The 10,154-nt window shown below is 36.6% G+C and overlaps 1 protein-coding gene across 1 annotated transcript; it reads right to left on the reverse strand.

The window, feature by feature from the left end:
- Nucleotides 1–744: 744 nt before the first annotated feature.
- Nucleotides 745–4,402, reverse strand: LOC121381853 (von Hippel-Lindau disease tumor suppressor-like). The gene is made up of 2 exons (XM_041511223.1): nt 4,064–4,402; nt 745–1,252 (listed from the first exon to the last, which is right to left on the reverse strand). Exons 1-2 carry the CDS (start codon nt 4,362–4,364, stop codon nt 1,107–1,109), a joined length of 447 nt encoding a protein of 148 aa, XP_041367157.1. The 5' UTR covers nt 4,365–4,402; the 3' UTR covers nt 745–1,106.
- Between the last annotated feature and the right edge of the window lie 5,752 nt (nt 4,403–10,154).

Here is a 10,154-nt window from a genome sequence, read left to right on the forward strand (position 1 = left end):
GTGACATACATATAAAGTGAAACCTCTCAAAACCGGACCCTCTGATAACCAGAATTCCCTCAAAACCAGACATTTTTCACGGTCCTTTTTTTTAAAAATCGGTAAAGAACTTAACCTCTTTAAAATGGATACCTCTTAAACCTGACATTTTACTTGGTCCTGAGAGTGTCCGGTTTAGAGGGGTTTCACTGTAGTTGTTTTTAACCACTGCAAATAAACATTTGATAGCAGTACCTGTATATTCATAAAAAATATTCCTGAAATTAAACCAGTAAAAATATGGGAATTATAATAAATACTATTTGAAGACATTGACTTGATTTTACAAACACATTCCATGTTCAACATTGTTTGTGGGTTGGGGTGGTAAATTCTCATCTGATCTTTTACCGAAAGTGAAAATAACACAAATACTGAATACAAACCTCAACTGTAACTTCAATTAGTTTTTTAAAGTGACTGAATTTTTGTGCCCATAATCATACTTTGAAGAAAGAAAGAAATGTTTTATTTAACGACGCACTCAACACATTTTATTTACGGTTATATGGTTAAGGACCACACAGATTTTGAGACGAAACCCGCTGTCGCCACTACATGGGCTGCTCTTTCTGATTAGCAGCAAGGGATCTTTTATTTGCGCTTCCCACAGGCAGGATAGCACAAACCATGACCTTTGTTGAACCAGTTATGGATCACTGGTCGGTGCAAGTGGTTTACACCTACCCATTGAGCCTTGCTGAGCACTCACTCAGGGTTTGGAGTCGGTATCTGGATTAAAAATCCCATGCCTCGACTGGGATCCGAACCCAGTACCTACCAGCCTGTAGACCGATGGCCTAACCACTACGCCACCGAGGCCGGTTTGGATGAATAGAAAAACTTGCATAATTAAATCTAAAACATCAGAGAAATTATTTGGTGGAAATTGTTTGTTTCCAATTCCTTATCAACAACAGTTAGGGATCTTAAAATAGTTAGGGATCTTAAAATATAATAGAAATTGACCGATTGAATATGATTTTCATGATATATATCTACAGGTACTGTTAAGTGCATAAGCATGCAGCTGGTTCACAAATAAAACATGAATCTAAATACAGTGTTCAACGTGGGGTGTACTCCTTGTCACAATTTAGAGTTCGTTTTTCTCTCAGTTTGTCTTTTAGTTCTTCTGGCAGTTCAAGATTATCAACCTCGGACACACACATGCGACACAGGGCTTGGACACTGATCTCTTTAAGTGTGTATACTGAAAAAAAAAGAGAACAAAATATTAAAAATCTTGTTTAAATTAAATACCATATCTCATGGTCATACATTTATGCTGCCTAAAAAATAGTTAACTCACCTTTAGCAAACCTGATACATGTGTACATGTGAAAAACAAACGTACAGTTAGTGCTAGCAGGTCAAAAGTCGCAAACATGCAAAAACAATGTTACTGAAACCTCTACTGAAGATGTAAAAGAATTAACAGATTTTAAGTTTACTCAGTACTTTTAAACACGCTTAATTTTAAAACTAAATTATACTCTGTATTGGCCTTTTTTATTAGACTGGCAGTGTATATGTGCCATCAGCGCTAGAGCTGGGTGGTACTGAAATTTGAGATTCGGTATCGACATACATATTTTTGGGGTGATTTACCTCGGTATCGGTACAGTATTGACATGATACCGATATCGAGTGCTATTTTCGGTATACTCGCCTTTAAATGCATGCCTGTGTTATGGCTCACCCACTAATTTCATCTAAATACAATCAAATTCCATACACAAGGCTCTCGTCTGATTTATACCAACCTATTTTGCGTTCGTCAGATATATTATTAGTGCTTTCTGGGAAATATTTTTCAATACCGAAATTTCGGTTTTTTTAAATCTGGTCGGTACGGTAAATCGGCATTGACATAATACCGATACCGAACGGTATATACGGTATACCGCCCAGCTCTAGTCAGCGCCCTACATGCTCTGTACCTGTATCTACATATAATTATCATGTACTCCTTGGATTGTTTTTGAATAGTTTAGAGGCCTATATTTTTACAAATTACAATGTCTATCATTGTTATATTATTTTTTTCATGTATCAGTAGACCACAATATGTGGTACAACTCATTTATACTGTTCATGTATTTATGAATAAGCTGATTTTATTTGATTTGATGTCTCAACCATTATTTCCCCTCTAGGTACACATACTTTATGGATAACCCTATGTACAAATCAGTGGCGTAGCAAGGGGGGTACAGGGACCATGCCCCCCAATCAAACCTTTTTTCTTTAATTTACAGTTTTTAATTTTATAAAATCATACATAAAATGTATATACATACATACATACAAAGTGTGCACCCCCCCCCCCCCCCCCCCCCAATCTAAAATCCTTTCTTTGATTTTTACTTCTAACTGAACCCTGGATGAATAGAAAGAAAGAAATGTTTTATTTAACAACGCACTCAACACATTTTATTTACAGTTATATGGCGTCAGACCACACAGATTTTGAGACGAAACCCACTGTCGCCACTTCATGGGCTACTCTTTCCGATTAACAGCAAGGGATATTTTATTTGCGCTTCCCATGGCCTTTGTTGAACCAATTATGGATCACTGGTCGGTGCAAGTGGTTTACACCTACCATTGAGCCTTACGAAGCACTCACTCAGGGTTTGGAGTCGGTATCTGAATTAAAAATCCCATGCCTCAACTGGGATCCGAACCCAGTACCTACCAACCTGTTTACTGATGGTCTAACCACGACGCCACCGAGGCTGGTTTGGATGAATAGAAAAACTTGCATAATTAAATCTAAAACATCTGAGGGGAAATTATTTGGTGTAAATTGTTTGTTTCCAATTCCTTATCAACAACAGTTAGGGATCTTAAAATATAATAGAAATTGACCGATTGAATATGATTTTCAAGATATATCTACAGGTACTGTTAAGTGCATAAGCATGCAGCTGGTTCACAAATAAAACATGAATCTAAATACAGCGTCCATTGTGGGGTGTACTCCTTGTCACAATTTAGAGTTCGTTTTTCTCTCAGTTTGTCTTTTAGTTCTTCTGGCAGTTCAAGATTATCAACTTCGGACACACATGCGACACAGGGCTTAGACACTGATCTCTTTAAGTGTGTATACAGAAAAAAACATAAATAATAAAATCTTGTTTAAATTAAATACCATATCTCATGGTCATACATTTATGCTGCCTAAAATGTGCAATACTGTACTGTTGTCGTTTACTTAAAATAAAACATTTAGCAGTCAGTCTAGGATCGATTCTCATCAATAGTTACAGTTAAAGGGACATTCCTGAGTTTGCTGCATTGTAAGAGGTTTCCGACTAATAAAATATTTCTACGATTAAACTTACATATTAAATATATTTTCTTGTTTAGAATATCAGTGTCTGTATATTCAATGTGTTTCTGGTCGTCTTAATATTTGTAAGAAGCCCAAACTGGATTTTGTCTTCAAATAATTTTGTACGTACATATGATAAAATGTAGCGGGATTCCTCTCTAACACTATGATAAAATTACCAAATATTTGACATCCAATAGCCGATGATTAATGAATCAATTTGCTCTAGTGGTGTCGTTACACAAAACAAAACTTTTTTTGGTGATTGTCGGGCACTTGTCGTATTATTGTATGAGACGGACCCTGGAAGACGGAATGGCCGAGTGATGCAACATCACGATATAGGTCAGCGAACTTAGTATTTTGCTGTCCGGAGTTTGCCGAAGCTTAGCTGAATGTGGGTGCTTTCGGGTTTCTTTCTGTAGTGTATGTATTAGTGATTAATATCTGATTTTTTTTTTAATCAAGGAACATGAAAATGATCTATGTAAATGTATTTGACGTCAAACATAGGATTGTTGTGGTATTTGAGTGGAAATATTTGAGTCACTACTTTTTGGTGGTCGGCGATTGCCAAAAAATTACATTGCTTGGTCTCTGACTTTAATGTGAGCGTATATAACTGTCAAAATGTCCGTCTAGCTCTCTTACAGTCAAGAGTACTCGGGCTACATCAATATTTACCTGGGATATTTAATGGAACTATTACTGGAAGGCAATCTTCATTTGCCACAGGAATGAATACGCTGCATGTTTTGTTAAAATGAATGACAGCTCCAGTGTTCGAGTCTCTTGCTACCCAAGGATGCGTTTCGAACGTAAAAACATTGTAAATACGATCTGTTCGCAAATTACGTGCATAACGCACGTACATCCCGTCATAACCAATCCAGTAAAGATCAATGTCCCGTTTTGTTTCATTCTTAAAAATAACATTTACTTTAGTTTCATAGTTCAGTGACTTTAGTACCGGTAATGAAGGCATTTTATTCTAAACAGTAAAACTTCTCGGAACCGGCGTGACGTCACACGGCCCAGTTACCGATCTTTGGGGATGAAGCAAAGCCTTAGTGATTACTGGTTTACATAGAATAAAGTTATCATATTAAATTTTTACATGCCTTACATATTGTCATTTATTTTCTGTAGCTAACACATAGTTGCAATATGTCTTATGAGTATTATAACAGCTTGGGTTGCCATATAAGAGAAACGAACAACGGGAATCTGAATTAGTATAATCTATATTTAGTACCGATGTGTTTCCGTGTACTTTGAATGTCCAGGGGACAAGGCAGGTTGGGCAGAATATAATTTTTGTTGATGCAATTTTCAGGTAATGTTAATTATAAATTTTAACAATTTTGAAATGACAAGATAATTATTAATGTAATAATTATGATGTGGGCTACAAAATATATAATTTGTATTTATAATAAAATTTGTATGCATGATTAAGTTGATTATTTTTATGATTTAATAATTATTTTATTTCCAAATAGTATGTAATAATTAAACAATGGCAAGGTTGTTACTTTACAACTTCAAAATTATAATAGTATTATTCTCATATCTTATATAGATGTAATGGCAACAGTTATAATGTTCCACTGAATACATTCTTTTATTCTTAAAACAAAATACAGTTTCTTGAAATAATGAAATGCTTTTGTTTTAACAGATTGCAAAATTACCACATGATGTTGCCCTTCCTTACCAGTTGAATCCAGGCAAAAAGAAAATAGCAATAATAAAATATAGCCATCCTCACACCTTGACATCTAGGGGGAGCAATATCTCTCTCTACTTGCCCATCACACCTGAGATTAGTTCAAGGAGAATAATATATAGTTCCCTTTGGCATGTGAATTTATATGCATGTAGTATCAATATGGTAATATTTTAAATTGCCCCCCATAAACTACATTAGGGAGCAAATAATCATTTCCCTCAGTTATTTTCATGTCGAGGTCTACAACCTAATAAAACGTAAGTGTTACCTCGTGGAACAAACATGCAAATGTTTTAATAATAGGGTTTAACCCGATATATTTAGTAATAAAACACAAAAACTTACCTGAGTAAATAATGGTTAATTTTATCTAATATTGGTGGTGTTTTATATCTAGTCACAATGGATATTGCAGATATTTTCTTGTTCAGTCTTGTGCTGTATTGGAATTGTTGTTGCAATTCAATTTAAGTAATATCTACAAAACTAATTTTTAATAGTATACAGCTGGAGAAAGGAGGCAAATATGGTTGTTAATAAAGTGATCTATATTGGTATGCCTTCTACTAGACTACACATATTTAACCCAAGTTGCTTTTAACCTGGGTTAAATTACCTCATGTAGATGCACTCATGTAGCATATTCAAGGAAAATATATGAATGAGATGGTTAAATGCTATATTCTCCATGTCAAACTGTTTTCAAAAGGAAAACAAATATCAGATATGGCAGTTAACCATTCATTTTATTGCAGGTAATTGCTAAAGCAGATTACACACACACACGCTGAACTGTAGAATACCATGAAACTACATGTACTACTGACAAAAAATAAGGGAACGGGTGAAATGATAGTGAATGTTTTATTTCGATTAACGTCTGGAAAACCAATTTGGGGCGTCTATATCAATATCTGGTGTGTCCACCATTTTGGGTGATGCATGCTCGACACCTTGATGGCATACTGTTGATGGCCTCAGATTACAGTTATCTTCCCATTTGGTTGTCCAAAATCCGGAAATTTGACCGCGCAAGTAGTCTGCTGTTTGACTGATTATTTCATTGCAGACAGCTATGAAGTGGCAACTGTTTGACTGAAGTGACAGGGGATAGCATGTAGTTTGTAAACATGTGTAACTTGTTGACATTGAAGACTTGTTTGTGGTAATTCCGGCCCATGCAAAAGTTGTGCTTTTTGTGTAAAATGGGTGTACTCCGGCCTGGTTTAGAGGGTGTGTCTGTTTAAACCAATATGCTGGGAGAAAGAGCTGGACAACAGGGGTTGTCCTTTTCAGGGTATGTGTCCCCCGTGCTGGCAAAGGTACATACAAAACTTCACGGGCCTGCTGATATTAATAAAAATGTTATAGCCACTAAGGCTATATAGAAACATATAGCGAAATTAATTGTGGTCTGAGGCCTGATATAGTTCACACATTACACCGGTTAAATGCTTGATTCTGATGAAAGTATTATAACCAGAGAGGTGAAATTACACAGACTGATTGTGAATAGCACCAGGAATATGAAAACTCATTTATTTATTTTCTAAATATTTTATTAAATTAAAAAAATTTTTTTTTGAATTTATTAAAAATTAAAATTAATATTTTCAACTTTTAAATTTCAATATCCTCCAAAATAGCATAAAATGACCTCTGATGTTACTACATGTTGTTGCAATATTCTTTAACAGTTTTGAGCTAATAATTTGGTAAAAAAGAGTAAAAGTTGGATTTTGTTGGTCAATATTGAGATTTTTTATTTTTTTACATATTGAATTTTAATGAGTTTCTCAATTATTGCAATTGGACAGAAGATCTAAATATAATGAATATTTCCCTACTAAATGTAATTAAACACTTTAAATAAATAGTATACAGTTTTTAACAAGATTAAGTACTCTAATAATACATTTCACCTACATTTATGTAAATTACACACTTCAGTAATTTTTAAAAAATGGTCTTTTATCCTTAGAAAATCTAATAGGCTAATATTCTATGCTGTCTGAATGTATTTATTGTGTTCAGTAATCAGATGCTGGTACACTTGTCAAGTTTATTGCAGAAAATCTGCCAAAAAAGTTAACATTTGGCTTGTAAAACATATGGCACAATAATCCATAATGCATATTCAATGGTCATTACTACAAACATCCTTCCAATCAAGAAATACTACACTGAGGTATCCAAAACACTGGCACATGATTACACTTGTTAACAGTTATCACTGGAAACTGAAAAATATGGTGCAAGTACTTCTTGGTAGGATTTATATCAGCATTTTGTGACAAAATCTTCATTTTCAAAGTTGTTGTCGACAAAAAACACATTATGGTGTATACCTAAGTAACATCTGTAGGGCATATTCATATTAATATGCATTTATATGGACTGTTTTGCCTTTTACAAAGTGGCTACATGTCTAATGCAGTAAATGAAGTAGATTAAGTAAATACAGCAGGTCAGAATTGAATCTGAGGCCTATCGTGTCTAATTTCCCCTGAAATTAGTGTGTAAAAATTTGTTGCAAATGGTCCCAATTTTGTGACTTTCACCATCCCTCTGACACATTTCTAATAATGTACCATGAATTCAGTCACCATATCTTTAATAAGCCTCCACTTATCATATCTAAAATGCAAAATTTTACAGTTTTAGATTTTAATTTTTTTCAAAAATTTAAATTTAAGTTTAATATTTAATTAAAAATGAAGTAAAATCTAATGATTGATTTTTTTTCCTTTAAATATTTCAAAATCTTTCCAAGACAACAGTGTGCAGATAGAACATATGTAGAAGAAAAAATAGCTGCTCATTGTATGAAGAAATTCTAAAATTTGATAAAGTTATTACATTTTGAAGTTGGTGTCTCAAGTTTCCATTGCTAAAATTGGCCATGGCAAGGCACTGTGGTAGGTGTTTTAACACAGCCTCTATATACTCTCAGTTTAAAGGTGACATCCCGATACTTACTGAGCATTGCTTTAATATGTATATCATTGGAATGCATTAGTGTGGGCCAGTTTTGGGGGGGGGGGGGGGGGGAAATGGACTGATAGGCCTCAGATTACAGTTATCTTCCCATTTGGTTGTCCAAAATCCGGAAATTTGACCGCGCAAGTAGTCTGCTGTTTGACTGTGATTATTTCATGGCAGACAGCTATGAAGTGGCAACTGTTTGACTGAAGTGACAGGGGATAGCATGTAGTTTGTAAACATGTGTAACTTGCTGACATTGAAGACTTGTTTGTGGTAATTCCGGCCCATGCAAAAGTAGTGCTTTTTGTGAAAAATGGGTGTACTCCGGCCTGGTTTAGAGGGTGTGTCTGTTTAAACCAATATGCTGGGAGAAAGAGCTGGACAACAGGGGTTGTCCTTTTCAGGGTATGTGTCCCCCGTGCAGGCAAAGGTGCATACAAAACTTCACGGGCCTGCTGATATTAATAAAAATGTTATAGCCACTAAGGCTATATAGAAACATATAGAGAAATTAATTGTGGTCTGAGGCCTGATTAATGTACGTGTGGTTGCCCTGGGTATTGCCCGCCATTCATTCTGAAGGGCTACCGCAAGCTGGGCCACGTTGATGGGTGCTGGGTCCATGGCGTACACTCTCCGCCCGAGAACGTCCCACAGGTGCTCTATAGGGGACAAATCGGGGGACTTAGCGGGCCAGTCGGTATGCCTTGTTGTCGTAGGTAATCGGTGACTAACCGAGCGCGATGTGGTCTGGCATTGTCGTCTTGAAATTCAAAATATCTGCAAATATTTATCGCCACTGGAACAACGACAGGACGCAAAATTTGGTCCAGATATCTCTGGCCAGTCAAATTTCCATTAACAATAATCAAATCTGTTTGCCTGTCATGTGTGATCCCTCCCCACACCATGACACTACCACCCCCATACCGATAATGGTCTAGAACTGTAGCCTGGGCATATCTCTCGCCAACATATCTGGGCATACATCGCCAACAACGTTTTCTGCCATCTGTGAATCTCAGGCAGAAGGCCTCAGACCACAATTAATTTCGCTATATATTTCTATATAGCCTTAGTGGCTATAACATTTTTATTAATATCAGCAGGCCCGTGAAGTTTTGTATGTACCTTTGCCTGCGCGGGACACATACCCTGAAAAGGACAACCCCTGTTGTCCAGCTCTTTCTCCCAGCATATTGGTTTAAACAGACACACCCTCTAAACCAGGCCGGAGTACACCCATTTTACACAAAAAGCACTACTTTTGCATGGGCCGGAATTACCACAAACAAGTCTTCAATGTCAACAAGTTACACATGTTTACAAACTACATGCTATCCCCTGTCACTTCAGTCAAACAGTTGCCACTTCATAGCTGTCTGCCATGAAATAATCACAGTCAAACAGCAGACTACTTGCGCGGTCAAATTTCCGGATTTTGGACAACCAAATGGGAAGATAACTGTAATCTGAGGCCAGAACCTCCATTCGTCTGTAAACATGGTGTAACGCCATTGTCGCACAGTCCGTCCCTGGTGTTGCCTAGCCCACCGTAATCGTTGCCGCCTATGGTGAGCTGTTAGGGTCACACCCTTCAGAGGACGCCTCGCTTTCAGGCGGGCTTTGTAGAGTCTGTTCTTGACGGTCGATGTCGAAATTCGCCTTCCTGTTATTGTACAGAATTCACTGTTAGCAGCAGCTGATTTGAATCTATTGCGTAGAGCAATTAATGTTATGGTACGATTTTGTCGAGGTGTCGTCTATTTAGGCCTGCCACGCCCAGGTCTCGTTGCAACCCCGCCAGTTTGACGGTACTTATCCCACAATCTAGAAATTACACTTTTTGATTTACCAAACATTCGGACAACTTGGCATATTGACGTACCGACAATTCGCCATTTCGTCTCTTCATTAAGGTATTCTCTTGGGATCATTTTCACGCATGTGATTACCTCACTTGCATCGGTGATTGTGAGTTCCACGATAAGCACATACACGTGAACTTCTGTGTGCTCGTGCATCACATGCTGTTCATGCATGATGTGAAATTTCATT

Source organism: Gigantopelta aegis, chromosome 9, assembly GCF_016097555.1.
Source record: "Gigantopelta aegis isolate Gae_Host chromosome 9, Gae_host_genome, whole genome shotgun sequence".
NCBI classification, from domain to species: domain Eukaryota; kingdom Metazoa; phylum Mollusca; class Gastropoda; order Neomphalida; family Peltospiridae; genus Gigantopelta; species Gigantopelta aegis.

What these genes read in the sequence shown, in the direction of transcription:
- LOC121381853 (XM_041511223.1), bottom strand. Translation starts at nt 4,364, where the DNA reads ATGCCTTCATTACCGGTACTAAAGTCACTGAACTATGAAACTAAAGTA. An exon ending in AGTTCCATTAAATATCCCAG is followed by an intron (nt 1,253 to 4,063) that starts GTAAATATTGAT and finishes TTTTTTTTTCAG; the next exon opens with TATACACACTTAAAGAGATC.